Source organism: Dermacentor andersoni, chromosome 2 (genome assembly GCF_023375885.2).
Source record: "Dermacentor andersoni chromosome 2, qqDerAnde1_hic_scaffold, whole genome shotgun sequence".
Classification (NCBI taxonomy): Eukaryota; Metazoa; Arthropoda; class Arachnida; order Ixodida; family Ixodidae; genus Dermacentor; species Dermacentor andersoni.
Window position 1 is genome coordinate 18,252,128 of NC_092815.1, and position 19,253 is coordinate 18,271,380.

At 45.4% G+C, this 19,253-nt stretch overlaps 1 protein-coding gene across 1 annotated transcript in view; it reads left to right on the top strand.

Moving 5' to 3' along the window:
• Positions 1 to 19,253, top strand: part of mbl (splicing regulator muscleblind) — a 150,143-nt gene that overhangs the window by 81,550 nt on the left and 49,340 nt on the right. Inside the window, exon 3 of the mRNA XM_072286112.1 lies at positions 13,441 to 13,734. Coding sequence (XP_072142213.1) covers positions 13,441 to 13,734 — 294 coding nt within the window. The remainder of the gene's footprint in view (positions 1 to 13,440; positions 13,735 to 19,253) is intronic.

Below are 19,253 nucleotides of genomic sequence, written 5' to 3' on the forward strand. Positions count from 1 at the left end.
TCGAGGAGTCGATACGTCGGCGTCGTGATCGGGAGCCCAAGGGCCCGCTTCACTACCTTTCGGATGAGTGTATTGAGCTTGTCACGCTCCGATTGTTTCCACGTATGCATTACTGCGACGTAGGTGAAGTGACATAGGACGAACGCGTGTACGAGACGCAGCAGATTGTCTGCTTTGAGGCCGTGGTGACGGTTGGCCACCCTGCGTACAAGTCGTATTGCGTTGTCCGTCTTTGTCGTCAGCTTGTGGACCGTTTGGATGTTTGATCCGCCCGCCTCGATAATCATTCCCAGTACTCGGATGGAGTCGACCCTGGGGATTGGGCGACCGTCTCTGGTGCGGACAGTGATGTTGCGCTCGGTCGGTGGTTTCCATCCCTTAGGCCTTTTGCCTTGTCGTTTTGGGCTCTACAACAACAGCTCTGATTTGGCGGAGAAGCACTTGAGGCTCGTGTGGTCGAGGTAGGATTCGGCAGTTTTGACTGCCTCCTGCAGAGCGGATTCGATAAAGCCGTCCGACCCCGCGGAGCACCAGATGGTGATGTCGTCCGCGTATACCGTATGGTTGAGGCCTTGTATCTTCGACAGGCGTTCGGAGAGCCTAATCATCACCAGGTTGAACATCGTCGGCGAGAGGACGGAGCCTTGGGGGGTGCCACGCTGTCCGAGCTCGACTTCTTCCGACGTGAGGTCTCCGGCACGGAGCACGGCCTTGCGACGGGTTATGAAGGAGCGGACGAACTCGTAGAACCGGCGCCCGAGCCCTAAGGCCGTGATCGCCTTTAGTATTGCCGAGTGCTGGATGTTATCGAAAGCCTTCTCCAGGTCAAGGCCGAGTATGGTGCGAGTGCCCCAAGTAGCCCCGGCGTCTATGATCTGGTGTTTTAGAAAAGCATCGTATCCTGAGTCGAGAGCCCGGGTCGGAAGCCGATCATGTGGTGTGTGTAACAGTCCTGGTCTTCGAGATACCGGCCGACTCTGTTGAGTACGACATGCTCGGCCACCTTACCCACGCACGACGTGAGCGAGATGGGGCGAAGGTTATCGACTCCAGGCGCCTTGCCCGGTTTCGGAATGAGGATCGTCTGGGCGAGTAACCAGGCATCAGGTAACTCGCCCCGCCCCCACACGTCATTGATAGCGCCCGTGAGGTACACGACCGAGGGGTCGTCTAAGTTCCGCAGGAGCTTGTTGGTTATGCCATCGGGGCCCGGGGCGGAACGGCCGTTTAGTTAGTGGCGAGCCCGGCGTATCTCTTCGACGGAAAATTTGGCGTCTAGGAGGCTGTTGTCGGTACCTGTGTAATAGGGATGTAGGGTCGGCGGGCCTGTGGGTATCGGCAGGTACTTGTGCACAAGCGTCTGACGATGTCATCCGGCGAAGCGGTGCTTTTGGCCTGGTGAAGGACTTTGGTGAGCGAGTGGCGCTGGTTCGTGCGGGTGTTGGTGTCGTCGAGCAGGTGTTTGAGGAGGTTCCACGTCTTCCCGTTGCGGACCTGTCCGTCGACGGAGTTACACACCTCGTGCCATTGCTGTTTGGATAGGGTGCTGCAGTGTTCCATTATGGTCTGGTTCAGTGCTGCAATGCGTTTGCGGAGCCTGCGGTTGAGACGCTGGCTCTTCCATCGTGTCAGTAGAGACTGTTTGGCTTCGAGCAAGTGGGCGAGGCGGCTGTCCATCTTCTCGGTTGGCATATCCGTGCTAAATGTTTTCGTGGCCTTGACGACGTCGGCCTTGAGCTGAGCCGTCCACGTCTCGAGGTTCGGGGCAGTGCCTGCAGGGAGTCGTGAGGCGCGAGTCTTGCGAAAGAGGTCCCAGTCGACCCACGTGTACGACTTGGGCTTCCTGACGATGCTGGGTAAGTGCACGGCCAGTATGAGATGGTCGCTGCCAAGATCCTCCGCAAGATTGGACCAGCGGGCATCGGCTGTGTTCTTCACGAAGCAGAGATCTGGAGTTGTGTCTCTGTGCGTGGATGTGCCGATACGGGTAGGGAACGTCTTGTCTGTCACTAGGGTGAGATCGAGCTCGTTCGCATGCTGCCACAGCGCGGTGCCCTTGGGGGTGTCATATACGTAACCCCAGGTGCGATGCGCAGCGTTGAAGTCGCCAGCTATCACGAGCGGGTTTGAGCCAGCAAGACGGATAGCTCTCTGGAAGAGGCGTCGGAAACGGTGACTCGTTTGTCTGGGGCTGCTGTACACGTTGAGTATGTACACACTTTGTCGGGACGCGTCGCTTGGGAGAATCTCCGTCATGACGTTGTCCACCTCGGACGTGCCGAGGTCATGCGCGAGGCAGGTGAGCTTTTTAGAGACCAGCGTGGCGGTACCTCGTCCTCCCGCGAGGCCTGGTAACCACTGGTAACCGGTGAACGTGGCGGTGTGTGTTAGTTTCTTGCAGTAGGTTTACGTGGGGCTTGGCGTCGTGGCTGCGTAGGTACTGCTGCAAAATTTCTTGTTGTCATCCTTTCTTTTGTCGTGCCGGTGTTTTTTCCACTCGATCATATCTAGACGGGTAAGCGAAGAAGTTCGTCTGCAATGCAACATGTGGTTTGAAGGCATTTCGCTAAAGTTCTAAATGCCGTTTGCCGCTTCCTTACTGCGTTTTCCTAGCTAGGCAACACGACTGCATGAGTGAATCGTGTTGTACGTTAAAACTACTGAAGCTTGCAAGAAATGAAATTTATTTGTTTTTATGTGGCCCGGTAAATCCTCGCACCAGCTGTCACGCACTTCATCATTTAACGCGAAGCATTTTTTGCATCTTCCTTTGACTTTCCCACTGTTGCTGCTGCTGCGGCTGCTGCTGTCAGGCACACTGCGTCGGGGGGAGGGAATGGGGTCACACCGTGTGCATACATGACAGGAGCGAGTCAAATAGGAAAGGCCACGCTAGAAACTCGTTTTCACACCACCGCGTCAAATGTGCACAATGCCCTCTGGAGCTTCCTGGCCGTCGCCACATTAGCCTCTTGACAGCTGTAATTATCCGTGACTACCCTCAGAAGCATTGCAGAAACTGCAGCGCTTCCCTTTCCACTAAGGTGCGAGTCCAGAGGGGATGAATGGATGTATATTATGAGCGTCCCCTTTGGAACGGGGCGGTGGGTTGCGCCACCAAGCTCTTGCTATTATACTGCCTAATGTCCTACCTAGGTTAAACAATGAAAAAAGAATAAAGAAGAACGCTATGAACTCCCACAACCAAATTTTCTGATCCCCTATTGCGAACTTTGCTTTTGTACGTCTCCGTTTTTTGTCGTTTCCCTACTTTTCTTCCACCAATCCTCCAATCGCCTCTTACTAATCCTTATTGCAGACATGTTTACTTTTCCACTGCTCTCGCTGAACCCAAGGGCTTCAAGGAGGCCATGGAGTGGTGCCCAAATCGACCGCTGGGTAGACGTCTTCACATTCTAATAAAACACGCTCCATAGTTTCCCTAGCTTTACCGCAGCAAGCACATGCTTCTACTTCCTTCTTATATCTCGCTTTATAGGTGGGTGTTCTAAGGCATACCGATCTCGCTTCGGAAAGTAATAAGCTTCCCTTTGAGTTATCATAAATTGTCTCTTTCCTGATTTCGTTTTTTCCTCTTAAGTAGTTACTCATGGCAGGTTTCTTTTCCATTGCCGCCACCCATGAGTTTTGAAGAAAGACTCAGCAACATGGATCAAAAGAAATGGGCGGCTAAAGTGCACAAGTATCTGTACCTAAAAAGCGTGGACACAGCATGGAGGAAGAGGTCAAGAAAGTTGGCAACCAAGTACAGGGTAATTGAAAGTGTAGACAGGCGACCAGGAGGAATAAGAAAGTGAGAGAAACAACAATACCTTGGTTTGGGCAAGTTGGTCCATCTTGACAGTTTTCATAAAAACGCGCTAAAGCCGAAGATGAGAGGAACGTCCTGTCGTATGTGTTTGTATCGCCTCCGTCCTTAACGCGTGCTTATGAAAACTGTTGAGACAGCGAATGGAATGCAAAGATTGGAAACGAAAAAGACCATGGAGATTTACAAGAATCAGAAGAAGAAATTAGAAAGGAAAATTTGTACGATAACACGAAGGGAAGTGTTGCTATTTGAGGTTCGAGCCGGTTGCCTAAGGGCAAGAACAAGCACGTGCATGCTGCTAAAAAAAAATAAAAAAAAAGTCGGGAGGCCACTGAGCACATCCTACTTGAATGAGAAAGGATTTGCCCAGCGAAGCCAGCACGCAACGTATCTTCCAGAAGCGCTAGGATTTAAGGTGGACGGAAGGCACCAGCCGGTCAGCAGTCTAGATAAGCAATATACGTTTAGAGTATTGGTGGAAAAAAAGCGGGGAAGAGATTGATACGACCGGGTCATGTATCGGCATATGTAGCGGTACAAGGTAGACAGGTAAGTGCTGAGAAAAAAATAAGAGATTAAGGAGATGTGCACAAAAATGTCTGGATGAAAAACATGCATAGCATTCCTGATTCAATCAACAAGGCTAGGTGGCTATTTGTTACTGCCCCGTTTCAAAGGGGATGCCAATAAGTCATTATCATCAAGACGACTCGGTCTTTATGTTCGTCTTCTTCGCGAAAGGAAATTGCTCGCGCGCATCTGCGAATGTTCATTCCAACCGCGCGAGAGTTAACGGCGCATAATATTGCTCCGGCTATCGCGCAGGACCAACTTGGGTCACATACCGAGTGACCCAAGTTAGCCCAATTTAATTTCGAACCCGGTTCCCTCAGCACAGCAGATTGATCCCATTAGACCATGATCTATCCGAGTGACCAAAGTTGTCGTAGGTCGAGAGAAATTTTTAGAGACGGACATAGATGGATAGGTGGACACAGGAAAGTGCGTGAAGTATAGAATAATAATCACACAAAAGGAACAAGCTCGGTGTCATGTGCCACCACCTTGCCTCGAATTTATTGCACTTTGCCTGCGCCACTTAATTCTTGGGCATTCCTCCTTAGTGGGTATGCGCCATGGTTTGCGGCCATCATCATCATCAATAGGGGCATCGTCATCACCAGGAACGCCCAATGCCAGTGTACGAGGAGATAGCTGTTCTGGGTCTCGATACGTCTCAGGCAAGTTCCCTTTGCGAAACCAGTTGTAGTGGTTGTAGGCTCTCCTGTAACGCGAAAGCACCTTGCGCGGGCACCCTAGTGCATCAACTCGTGCAAACGTTTGGCGCATCAGTAGTTTGGTTTAAGCTGTCCAAGCGTTAGACAGGTGTAGACGTAGGCTACGCACGCAGCAGCCACGCAGTAGCTTTCCGACGTTTCGTTCTGCCAACTTCTGATACTCATAGCGCCGCACAGGCGCACAGAGAGTGACAGCGGCTGGAAGAGAGAGGGAGGCATTGTTTCTTTGTAATTGTTGGGTGCTAGATGTGTTTCCTGGCCGCGTATTTTCCCACCTTAGTCATCCTGCTCCTAGAACAGCCGGCCACTGCAGCGGCGCCGCACGGAAGGGATGGGAAGCACACCGCCACCACATATCTGTGCCTTGAGAATCAGGCATCCTTATAGTACGCGTGTTCTGCGGTCGCACGCCATGGAGCACACGCCTGTTTTCATTTGGATCAAAGGAGCAACGAGGATAAGTCCACTGGACTGGCCCGTGGGCTCGCCCCGCGGGCCGGAGGTATCCGATCTTGTATGCGAAACCGACTGGTACGCTCCGGCCCCGGTGGCACGGCTTATAAGTACGGTGTCATAGAGTTAGTAGTTGGTTATATTAAGCGTTTGTACAGTGTACCCCAACCTACCGTCCTCTTTGGTTCCAGCATTGATTCCCCCGCTGCCCCAAGGGCGCCTCGAAGGTCCTGCGCCTCTTGCTCTATTAAGGCGAAAGCCTTATATGCCACATGAAGCGAAGCGAAAAATCCGCCGTCCGTTGTTATCATCCAATGATACCAAAACCTAGGTGACCAAGTAATGACGTCCCGTTCCCGGCGCTGTACCTGCCGCGGCTTGCACTGCGAAATCTCACGGTGCACAGCCACTCCATGGCCCACACCTCTACAGCCGAAAATCGGCCTGGCCCACTCCAAAAATTGGATTAAAGTGGATTAAGATGAATTAAAGCGGATTAAGGCTGATACAAATTAGAGCAAGGTGGATTAAAGTAGCGTTTTTATGTAAGGCGGTGACTTGGAGAAGTCATTATGCTCAGGCACTATCCGGAGTCTTCCGTTTGCGGGTATATTTATTTTCACATGCTATTATGTATAGGCGCTTCGACTTGTAGGTACAGGGGACGGTGTAGGAATATTATGAGTGGTACCATAGGCTCCTATATAACTTCTGTACCTGCCGGATCATCGGCGAATCAATGGGAAGTTGCCGTCGTTTGAACTGTGGTGGTGGGCACTTACGTAGGGTGGTCTCGAGCATACTCTTGCGTTTTTGGTGCTCGCGGCTGACCAAAAAAACAAAAAAAAAACAGCATGCGCATCACTAAAGGAGCAGCAGTATACATGTGCTTGCCGCGTTATTAGCAAAGCAATAAAAAAGCAGCCGCTGTTAGAGCTTTTGCTAGGGGGCACCACTTACGTTGGGGTCTCCGCTGGGTCACTCAACTCAGCCGCGCTATTTGAACCATAGAGTTTCCTACAAAAATTACTAGAGGGAACTCTGGCGCTAGTGTCTACGGGAGCTACAATGGGAGCGGTTGTCCCAGCATGGGAATTATGGTAAGTACATGGATTTGCCTAAACTTCGTCCTTTTGGCTTCAAACGGCTTTGTGACTTTGTAAACTCGTCATTTTCAACAGTGTATTGCGTAATAAATAATTAAACATCATTAAAATTGCCGGACGGCGGGATTCGAACACAGGGACTCTAGCACAGAAGCCTGATATGGAAATCATTAAGCCACGGACTCATGTATCGACAAGCGAATGAAACGCCCTTATGAATTTATCGCGGGCATGCCAGTGCCTTGAGACGCTTGGCGCGTTTCGATTTGGCTACCTGGACAAGCTCAATCGTTGCAATTAATGGCAATATTGTACGCGTTCCCGGCGTCTTCTGCACTTCGAAGAATATAGATTGCGCTGAAATATACGACAATAAGATTTATATAGCGTAATATACAAAGCCACAAGAACGTCTGAATCCACAAGCACGAAGATCAGACAAATCCATGTACTTCCCATCATTCCCATGGTAGGACAACGACTGCAGCGCCAGAGTTCCCTCTAGTAATTTTTGTAGGAAACTCTATGATTTGAACCATAGAGTTCCTAGAGGTGGCGCTAGTGTCTACGGGAGCTGCAATGGGAGCGGTTGACCCAGCATGGGAATTGTTGGACGTACATACATTTGCCTAAACTTCGTCCTTCTGGCTTCAAACGGCTTCGTGACTTTGTAAACTCGTCATGTTCAGCAATGTACTGCGTAACAAACTTAATTAAAATTGCCCGGCGGCAGGATTAGAACACAGGAGCTCTAGTACAGAAGCCTGATATTGAAAATATTGCGCCACGGAAGCATGTATCGACAAGCGATGTGAAATGCCCTTATGAATTTATCGCGGCCATGCCAGAGCTTGAGACGCTTCGCGCATTTCGATTTGGCCACCTCGATAAGCTGAATCGTTGCAATTAGTGGCGATTGTGAGTGTCCACAGCGTGTTCTGCACTCGAAATTTACTGCGATGAAGGCATACAACGCGTAATAAACAAAGCCACAAGAACGTCTGAATCCAAAAGCACGAAGGTCGAACAGATGCATGTACTTCCCATCATTTTCATGGTGGGTCAACGACTGCAGGGCCAGAGTTTACTCTAGCATAGTTTCTCACTATAACACCTAAAGGGAAATCTGGCGCCACCGTCCACGGGAGTTTCTTAAGGGGCGCTGTGCCGTCATGGGAATGGCGGTATATGTGTCTGCGAGGCTTGTGTTGGCTGATGTTGTAAGAGGCTTCGTCTAAAACGTGGATATGGCTACACAAATAACGCGTTCTTAAAGTAAAATCTTCATAAAATGTTTACATTCACGTAAATTGCATCTTTACTCACATACAATGCATGACGAAGGGAAGAAAAGCAAGGACAGACCACAAACTGTTGCAAGGCGAGCGCGAATCTTGTCGTCTGTCCTCCTACTTTACCGGCCCGCTGATACTTTTTTACCTTTCATATAATTCTACATGCAATGACAAGCTCTCATAGTTAAACAAAACATGTTTTTGTGTAATAATAAAGCTAAAACAGCTTTTTACGTGCAGCTTTAGTAGAAAATGAATGGTTGTGACCATAGAGTTTCTAAATAAATACCCTAGAGGGAAATGTGGCGCTAGTGTCTACGGTGCTCCCATGAGCGTGGCCTCAACCTACATGGGAATGATGGGAAGTACAGGCTTCGGATTGACTTCGTTCTTTAGACTAGTGCCGTTTGCTTGCGGCGCAGTAAACGAAGCTATACTCAAATATTATCGTGTAAAATCTAATTCTATTTCTGCAGTGTGGTATATAATGTACAACACGCTACATAAACATTGTATGACTTTGGGATGGAAGCACAGTTTACTATGGTTTATCACCAGAACATACTAGGGTATGCATTCTTGTGCGATTCTGTTCCCGATTTAACGCCAGAGAATAATTATTTATTCATTTTTGCAACAGCAACAACAACCGTGCATGTTTTTATATAAGAATACTTATAAAGTATTTATGGAAATATATTGGGTGAGAATGTGTTGAGCCCTTGAGCGGAATGCTACAAGTGTTGTCTGCTATGACGCCTGCTCGCTGCAAACGCGATGCTTTTCTCGCAGACGACAGGCACTTGCGAATTCTCTCGCTCTTTCGAAAGGCTGCGTCGGCTGTCACGATTGCTGAACGTCTTCAAGTACTTTTAAGCAAATCTGCTACAGTGCTATCTAGGGCGCTAGTGGCCTCCTACGAGTATGCTTCATCATATTTTATATTGACGTACCACTTCCGAAGCGTTATGGCGTGGCTTTGAACTTACACATCTTGCGACACTAGACTACAGCCAGGAGGCAGCAACCTTTCCTACCACAAGTAAGTTTGTGTTCTCAAAGTCCTAAAACACGCATTTCAATGAGCACATACACGAGCAATGCATAATAAAGCCCTCAATAAAATTCGATTGTCAAGCCACTAGTAGTACAACTGTCTATGTCTTATATATCAGTAGTGCCTTCTTTTTCCTATTCTGAAGTTTCATAAAGCACGTAACGCTACAGTGCCAACCTAACACACTTAACAAACCAAGGTCCAAACGGTCAAAACATATTCTTTCATCGTTTACGATGCCGTCGCTTTCTCATCAGGGTTTCGACACCACAACGCGACACAAACATCGTCCCAGCCGCTGGCTCAGCGCGCTATCGCCACTTGAGCAACATAACAAAGGCAGAGAGCTTTGCGTTGCGCTGTCCCACTGCAGATTATCGCAATTGCGCTTGAAGCTAAACCAAAACTGCCAAAAAATACTTGTAGACTAGTTCGCCAGTCAACAGAATGCCAATCCGAAGCCTGTACGTCCCATCATTCCCATGATGGTTGAACGATCGCAGCGCCAGATTTCCCTCTAGTTATACTAATATGAAACTCTATGCTCTCAAGGGCGCAACACTTTCTCACAATACGACATTTTTATTTTCATAAATACTTTATTGGTATTTTTATATAAGTACATGCACGGTTGTTATTGCTGTTGAAAAAATAGATAATTATTCTTTGGCGGTAAATCGGGAACAGAATCGCACAAGAATGCATACGCCGGTGTGTCCTGGTGATAAACCATAATAAACCGTGCTTCCATCTCAAAGTCATACAACGATTATGTAACGTGTTGTACATTACATAATATATTGCAAAATAAAATTAGATTTTACGTGATAATACTTTAACATAGCTTCGTTTACTGTGCCGCAAGCAAACGCCACTAATCTAAAGATCGAAGTCAATCCGAAGCCTGTACGTCCCATCATTCCTAGAGTTTCCTACAAAAATTACTAGAGGGAACTCTGGCGCTGCAGTCGTTATCCTACCCATAGAGTTTCCTACAAAAATGTGGGTGTAGGCAACGCTCATGAGAGCCCCCGTAGACGCGTGTACTAGAATAATGTCTATTTCTTCTAGTACAATATACCATAGACACTAGCGCCACATTTCCCTCGAGGGTATTTATTTAGAAACTCTATGGGCATTCCCATGCATACCACAGCGCAACAGCGCAAGATTTCCCTCTAGGTAATATAGTGAGAAACTCTAGGCCCTCTAGTATATGTTAGAAACATAGAGTTTCTCACTATAACTCTATGGTTAGAAAACTCCATGATTTGAAACGCCAACAACCGCCTCTCAGAACCATTATTATGTGAAGAGTGCAAACAAATTCTGTCGTATGCTGCCGCACTCCGCGGCAACGCCCATAGAGTTTCCTACAAGAATTTTATGGCAACGCCGTACCATGATCGCCTAGCGCCTGGTGAGGGTTGTCGCTACCCTAAATATACTGATTTGACCCTACGTAAGTGGCGTCTCCATAGGCGACGGCCATATTGAGGTCATCCATCAGGCACATAAGTTATATAGGAGGCTATGCTGGTACAGGCATAGAGTTCCGTACAAAAATGTTTGTAGGAAACTCTATGGGTACAGGCATAGAGTTTCTCACTATAACACCTAGAGGGAAATCTGGCGCCACTGTCTATGGGAGTTTCTTAAGGGGGCACCGTGCCGTCATGGGAGTGACGGCACGGCCGCTGGATGAAAACGCACAGCGAGCGGCCGTGGTGACGGTATATGTGTCTGCGAGGCTCGTGTTGGCTGGTGTTGTAAGAGGCTTCGTCTAAAACGTAGATATGGCTACACAAATAACGCGTTCTCAAACTAAAATCTTCACAAAATGTTTCCATTCACGCATAGTACATCTTTACTCACCTACAATGCATGACCAAGCGAAGAAAAGCAAGAACAGACGACCAACTGTTTCAAAGCGAGCGCGAACCTTGTCGTCTGTTCTCCAACTTTAGCGGCTTGCTGATACTTTTTACGTAACATATAGTCGTACACGCAATAACAAGTTCTCATAGTTAAACAAAACATGTTTTTGCCTAATAATAAAGCTAGAACAGCTTTTCACATGCTGTTTTAGTAGAAAATGAATCATTGTGACAGACGGAACGGTAATTGCCAAGGGCGTCTTCAAGGTGTCCTGTCTCTCCGAGAACGATGCCAATCCGACGTCACAATATACCGGCATTCCCATGCATACCACAGCGCAGCAGCGCCAGATTTCCCTCTGGTAATGTAGTGAGAAACTCTATGGGTACAGGCATAGGGTACCGGACCTACCCATGGCCTACTTCTATATGAAACCCGATTCCCAGTGCACAGATAAAAGGCGGCTGTGTGCTTCGCGTCTCTTTTGCGCGGCGGCGCTGCAGTCGGACTGGCCATACGGCTCATGCCACTTTTGTGAAATCAGTTTCCTACAATGGTGGATGCTCATACCTATTTCAAATTGCCGCATTTGTAATATTTGGACTGAACACTTTCGCTTTTACGCCCATGGTTGCTTTGCGGATGTGGGAATGCAGTCACAGAGAGACAATCGCTAAAATGGTGGCTCCATTGACGGCGATCTCTAGCGGTTCCGCGCCAGCGACTAACCCCGCGTACGTGACAATCTGCGTTGTGTTGCAGTTGCCGTGGCGACAACCGACCCTTCGTCTGCTGCGGCGAGTCAGCGTTTGTCGCAGTCCCCAACGTGCGGGAACCTGATGTGGCATAACTCGTCGCGCCACATAGTGCAGGGACATTACTGGCCTGCAGCTGGCCTTTCCTCCCCCGCCCGCCCCCCTTTTGCGACGCTGCACCACATAAAAATGTGCATATTAAGCACATAAGTCACATGTTTTGCAGCCTCCTCCACATTTGAAGGAACACTGACACATATACCACATGCATACACATAAAATGACAACACTTGGCAAGTATGAACGTTGGGAAATAATATGGTTTAATTTGATACTAAATTTATTATGGGAAACATAGCGGAAAATAATTAGATAAGAAAGAAAGGCCGCACAGGCACTGTTTAGTAACAACAAAACTAGACAGCACGTGCTTTTTAACAATGCCTGTCTAGTCTTTCTTGTTGCATTATCTTTTTGTGCTTTTCCTTATAATGAAGCCATACCAACAAGCTCAAGTTCAGACCCTTTTAATATTGATACTAAAATTCACAAAATGCTGATTGTGGTACATTATCATGACACAGAGCAAGACTTGCAGATGTCGACGTGATTGTTTCTTATTAAAAAAGTAGTGCTGTATGCATTTCTTCTGGCTTGCTTGCATGTGGAAGCCGCAGCATTAGAAGAAATGTTTTGGACTCATGTATCGTGATGTGTCCACCTTCTGGATACCAAAACTGGAACTGATTCCTTGGAAGAAGTATTATGGTAAATTATTTAAAATGCTCTGTGCTTACCCATATTTTTTCTGGCGTTTAGCAAGCACAAGATAACAATGTTCTCATGCTTGCTGGCATTTTTTATGAGCTGCTGTGTTATTTATGAGGCCACAGTATCATAAAGGTAATACATGCAGTGCTAGTTCACATGCTTCGCATCATTTCCAGCACTGAGTCATATAATGTTTGAATTAGGCACTTGTCTCAGATAGATTAAAAGGTGCAGACATTGTTGCATAGGTATTCACAGCTCTATTCCTCATCGGCACGGCAGTGTTCAAACAAAGAAAGCACTGTATTCAGAGTTGCTGATGCACTTCAACCCTTGTATGTGATATGACTTCAGTTGAAGTTGGAGTGCTGACATTTGTTTGCATGCAGATAGGTTTCAGCAGAAAAAATGGGATGAGGTTCTTGCCTCATAATTCGTTAACATTATTTATGAAGTAACATGCAGCAAAATATATAACAAATAAATAATAATAACACCTACATGTTGTGCACATCTGGCAACACCACATTTTGTAAGGGACATCTTGTGCTTCCATATTTGGTTATGGTCACATTTTCTTATCGTCCTCAGGGGGCATAACTTTTAAATAAATAAAACAGCACATGATGTGGGCTTACCATCGACGTTCAGCCAGCATTTTTCTTGTTTTTATAGACACTTAAAGCTGCAGTCCTTACAGGTGTCATTAATCATTTACGTTTACTGTTTCTTGTTATCAAACGATTTAAATCACTAATATCATTATGTGACAGCTATCACGTAACAAAAGTATCATAAAACATGCATCACATGGAACACCAGCAGTGGAACGGGGTTGTTATGGGAAGGGAACAGAGTACAGCAGGAGTGGCACAAAGCATAGAGCAAGGCATTTTTAAAAACCTAGCAGTATGGGAAGTGTTTCAGAGACTTCTTGCATATGTGACGTCCCTGTGTGTGAAATTGCACTTGACATCGTCCTACTTTTCCTGCAGGGCCGCTGTAATCGAGAGAAGCCCCCTTGCAAGTATTTCCACCCACCACAGCATCTGAAAGACCAGCTGCTGATCAATGGTCGCAACCACCTGGCATTGAAGAACGCACTGCTCCAACAGATGCCACTGCAGGCCATGCTTCCAGGACAGCTTCCGACGGCGGCCGTGGTAAGTCCCTACTGGTACCTGGGACACATGCAGAGGCAGCAGCAACTGCAGCAGCAACAACAGCAGCAACAGCAGCAACAGCAGCAAAGCTACGCGCTCTTCAACGGCTCCCTTGCTTCAGCCAAGGTAACCAGCGCAGTGCGCCCGTTGAGGAAAATGCTCTCTGCCAGGGTGGTCACCAGACTGGGACACAGGTGGTCTTTTGTGGCCAGCAGGTCACTTATGAAAATAGGGAAGTGACTTCCATATCAGTACTTTTACTTAAGGACAGTTAATATATCAGATTTGGTGGAAAGTGCAAACCAAACAAACCTGTTTTTCATAGTTTTATCTTCTAACACCTTGCCAGATGCACTTGGTAAGTTTAAACCTGACGGAGTGGATTTATTCATTGCACATACTATGCTGGCAGTGGTTAATGGTGAAACTAGGTAAACATTTTGCTGTCTGGGCAGAAAAAGCCTGTTGCTGACATTTGGGTGTATTAGACCTACTGATGACAGTCGCTGTGCCAAGGAGATCTGAATGAATTTTACCTCGCCAGTGAGATTAAAAGTTTTCAAACTGCTGTAGTTGTTCTCACACATTTTTTATGTGTCACAAAATTCTTGATCAAACTATAATAATTCAGGGGGATTCGTGAACATACATCTTTACACAAGGTTTTGCACAAAGAAATTACATCAAGATTGGACCAGCAACAGCTGAAAGATTCTACATTTGCAGCTGCAAGGATTATATTTTTTAAATTCAATTCAGTTAATTCACTTAAGTTAATTCAGTAATCATTACATCCAACATTGAAAGATATGTAGTCATTCTCAGCTACATGTCAATTAATGAAGTGGTGTTGCATGCTTGGAATAAGGGTGTTGGCATAGTGTTCGTTTGAGTTTGTAAGTTCAGTTATTGATCGATATGAACAGTGCAGCTTCACACAGACAGGTTGTCTTGCTTGCCTCATCTAACACCTGGCTAAAACTTTTGAGAGATGCTTGTCAGTAGTGCATCTCTGGAGTAGTCTTCATGGAATCCTTCAACTTTGAACTCAGAGAACTTTGAACTCTGAACTTTGACTCAAAGTGTGTGGCAACACTTGGAATGTTCTTGAGGCAATGGAAGTTTTGTTGTGTCGGTGAAGTTACTTTTCTATTGCAATTTCTGCTCACTCACTGAAGTACTATTTGTCCTTGAGGGTACTTCTTAGAATGATGAAAAAGTCATGTTTGGCTAGGTGATCAAGTCTATGCAAAATCTTATTCCAGATAGAAAGCACAGAATGGAACATGGTCATGGAGCCGCAGATAACTTTAGTACTAGTCACTGTGTTATGTCCTTAATAGCTTGATATGACCAGATAAGCACCTGGTGATTGATTCCGTGCATCTGCACAGGGCTTGACATTGTCATTCTATTTCTTTTATGGCGCTTATCACCGTGAGTTATGAGGCTAAGGCTTTTTGTGTTGATGTTAGAAGAAAGGTATAGCAGCAGACGATCCATGCCCCAAAAAGTTGTCATCATGACCTTTCCGTTTGGAATGTGAAAAATGTTTGGCGTGGTGAAAAACCTTAACAAATGTGTGCCATGCATTCCTGTTTGCTTTATTGGCATGAGCAATACATGTCCCGGTTTCATTCCTCATTCTCATCTCGTGAGACACCGATCAAGTTCACACTACAAGTTTCGTGATGACCTAAGAAATGTGTATTTTTGTGACTACACTATGCTTAGAGCTAGGATAATCTTGGGAGTACTTGCATAACACAAGTTTTGCACAGGCGCATACTATGATGGAGTTTTAGTATTCAGAATATATTGTTTTCACTTTGTGACCTCAGGCGGCACTTCTTACCGTTATAAATATGGTTCCATGCTCAAAAAATTATTCAAGATGCTGGCAACTTAAGCATCTCTGTGCTACTTCCATGGACCATTGGTTGTGCCTGGCATCACTCAGTCTTAGAAATTGTGGTCTGCAAGACCCATCGTTTGTAACAATGTCTTCAGCATGGCAACTGAATGCCAATACAGGAGAGGTTAATGACATGGGTGGGTTGCTGGCTTTCATGTTTGAACCATAACTAAAGAGAGCCCCAGACCTGCACAGGCAAAACTGCTGTAATGTGCCTGTAATTAGCCCTTAATGCTGCTAAGATCCCATCACTTTCACTAACCTAGTGGTACTAGTGACCTATTGTAGTCCTCATGCTGTTTTATGCCCTTGCAATCTGCATGGACCCTTGTATTGCTCTTTTGACATAAGTAATATTTAGTTGTTGCAAATATAACACAAAACAGATATGGCAAAAGAAACAAATAGGCACAAAGCCTAGTAACTGTTACTAGAATAGTTAGTGACTGCATACATGTAGGGCACACAGAGTGAAAGGGCTCAGAAATACTACACAGACTTGTAAAACAGCGAAAAAAACAGACAGACTGAAGGAGCACTCACCACAAATTGCTGCATGACAACGTGTGAGGTGGGAGATGTTGCATATGCTCTGCAAGTAGTATCAACGAAAAAATTTTTCGTACATACTCAAGTTTGCTTGTGTCTAGGTTCTAAAATTTAATAACAAAAAAATATAATGTATTGTGCAAGTTATCTGGCAAAAGTGGGAAATTGAAAGCATATGGTCAAATTCACTTATAACAATATTAAAATGTCAAGGAAATGTCAGTTAGACTGAATAATGGTTTTAACCAAATCATGCAAAAAAAAAGGAAATTATCAGTAAGGAGATTTTTTTAAAACAATACAGCTCATAGAGAAAGTCGTATTTGCAGCCTCACAGAAAAAAAAAAAATATGCTTAGCTCGTGACCTTCACTTGCATAAAAAAAAAAAAGGAGGCTTTTGGCAACCTTGCATGCTACATGAAGAGTGTGATCACATGGGGTATATGAGTTCAAATCATCCAAGTGGCCAAGCTGCCAGAGGAGACCGACAGTGGGGGAAAGACTGCTTGACCACTCGCTTCCCGTCATTCTTTTCCTTTCTTCGGTTCTTTTCCTTTCTTTCTTTCTTTTGTTTTTAAATGGAGTTGGGGGTGTGGGGAAAACTTTACCTTGAGTAATGACACCTAATGCGATGTCGTAACTTTGTTGCCTGCATGCAAATACCACTTTTGTCTGCTAATAATAATGTTCTTCCCTCGGGCAAATGCTAAAAGAATTGTCAGGGGCTAAGCTATGAATTGAGCATCACTATTTTTCCACTATGCCCCTTATAGCTGCCTCATGCTAGATAGGTTCTATTTTAACTCGCAACTGATTCTATCTGGTGAAAGTAGGTCGGCCATTATTGCTCACTGTTTTATTCATTTAAACATATGGATGTTTTTTTTTGTCACATATACTTGTTTTTAATATTCTGTTAAGAGTTAATACCCAATTAAAATCATTGCACAGTGTGCACGGCAACCATGGCTGACTCTGGTGGTGTCAAAAGATTTCCGAGTGTGCGAAATTGCTTATGGGAGATCGCTCGACCGCAGTATGTTCACTAAGTGGATGTTTTCTACACTAATCACAGCAATCGTAAGCCATTTCTTTAGACAAACGGTGCACAAGGGCACTGCTAGTGATCAACAGTGGAATGAAAGTTAATGCAGGAGGCCTCCACAGTAATTGGTTTTCTGTGTGAGCCCTCAACTGTTAAGCCCACACTCCCCATAAACACAAACACACACTCTGCTAGCAGTTGCAAGAGTTCAAACTCCATCAGCACCCAGTACTTGATGCTGTCTTGCTTAATGCTTAAGGCATAAAGGAGTGACTTGCGTTTCTGAGAAGTGCAATGTGCATGCCACGTGGCAACCAGGAGTGATGAAATGACAGAGCAGCAGTTGGTGACCACCTTGCCTGGAGCATTTTCCTCCACCTGCCCTTTTCATCATTAGTGCAACTGATGACCATTCTGTTACTGGCATGGCTTCCTCCTCTGTGTGTAGGAATTTGTTTTCCTGAAAAGAAGTTGCACTTTTGGGTACTAAAGCAAAACTTTGCATGTTGCCATTTTGTGCTTTTGCTTGTCTGCATCGTTTTTTTTCTTCTTTTTTTGAGTGGGTAAGCCCTCTGGAACCACTGCACATTCTGATGACCAGCTTTCACTGCTAGTTGTCTTGACTCTGGTGTGAAGATCAAGATGCACTGTTGCCAGGTACAGCCTTTAGGTAACCCAGCCTATATGTATAACTGATTCTCAAGTTTGCTGGGCTGTTGTTTACAGCATTATTTTCATTGTTGGAACAACAGCATTTGGTAATTAAAGCTAAATGTAATGATGATGCCAACTCAATGTTGACATTTATGTGTAAATACAACCCATCAATTTCAGGTTTTTCATTTTTGTAGGAAGGGATAAAGCAAAATGTCACATTTTCTTTAGTCAATAATGGATGAAAAGTCTCAACTTTCCTGGAAGTGCTAAACCTCAAGTTCTCTTAACTTATCGTTACCTGAGAATGCCTAGTGGTAAGCATCATTCTTTGTTTGGTTAATGTCAGATTTTAAAATTTTCAGGTGCAAGAAATGGGAGATTGATTGCTCCTGCAAAAAATTTTCTAACCAACATGTTTTTTCTAATGATGGTTTGCCCATATATTTATTACTTGTCTGTTTGTCTAATCAGTTCATACTTCAATGTTTAGATTAACAAAGCATTTATTATGCACTAAGATGCTATTTGGAAAACACAGGAGCACTATACTGGTGCCACACAGTCATGTTAAAGGCTGTTGAAGCTATCTGCTACTGTGCTGCACATCTGACTTATGACAGAGCCACACTGGCAAAATACTAGTGAGGCCCTGCAGCTGTGGCTTCTAAAGTTCCCCTGTAAGAGTTTCATAGTGATACCACTCAATAATCATTGAAGCTACTTGTATAACACTGGCACTGTGAGCTGTCACAGTTCGACCATCCCTAAAAAGTTCAGAACAACACCATTAAAAAGGCAGCTTTTTGGGCAGAAATTGAGTTGCTTTAATGCTTAGACACTCATTCAGACTGAGAAATTCGGGGAAACGTTGGCTTTACCCAAATGTGAAGAACCTTGTGCACACCAGGTGTTTCAGCGAATGCTGGTCAAAAATTCCTGAAGACAGTGTCATAAAGAAATTATCTCCTTTTCTTTTTCTTTAGAGGAGTGCAAAGCATTAATCACTGCAGTGGACATCAGAAAATGTGCGATAATCAGTAATAAGCTCATTAACTACCTAGGATTTGCTAATTGACTTCATATTAGTACCTTAATGGAACACCCGTTATGAGATATTTCTCCCCCAAAATGTACAGCAAAATATATTGCTGTTCTACAAATTCATCTACTCAGATGAAGCCGTCCTCGTACATTTTGGGACAATGAAGTAGACCGCCAATATATTTGATGCACATTATGACCGGATATCTTAAAACCTTCATGAACCAAACTCAAGGTTGTATGATGGCCCTGAGAGGCACTACTGAAGAAAGGGATAAAATGAGACCAGCCGTCTAACAAGCAAGTCCAAGCTGCTGCGAATTTTGAGAGTTCACTCACCCGTTTGGGTGCCCAGTTCAATGCTGCACTCATTATTCCTACGCAGCTCACAAGAGAGACATGGAAAAAAAAGGGGGGGGGGGGGTAGAAATAAATAA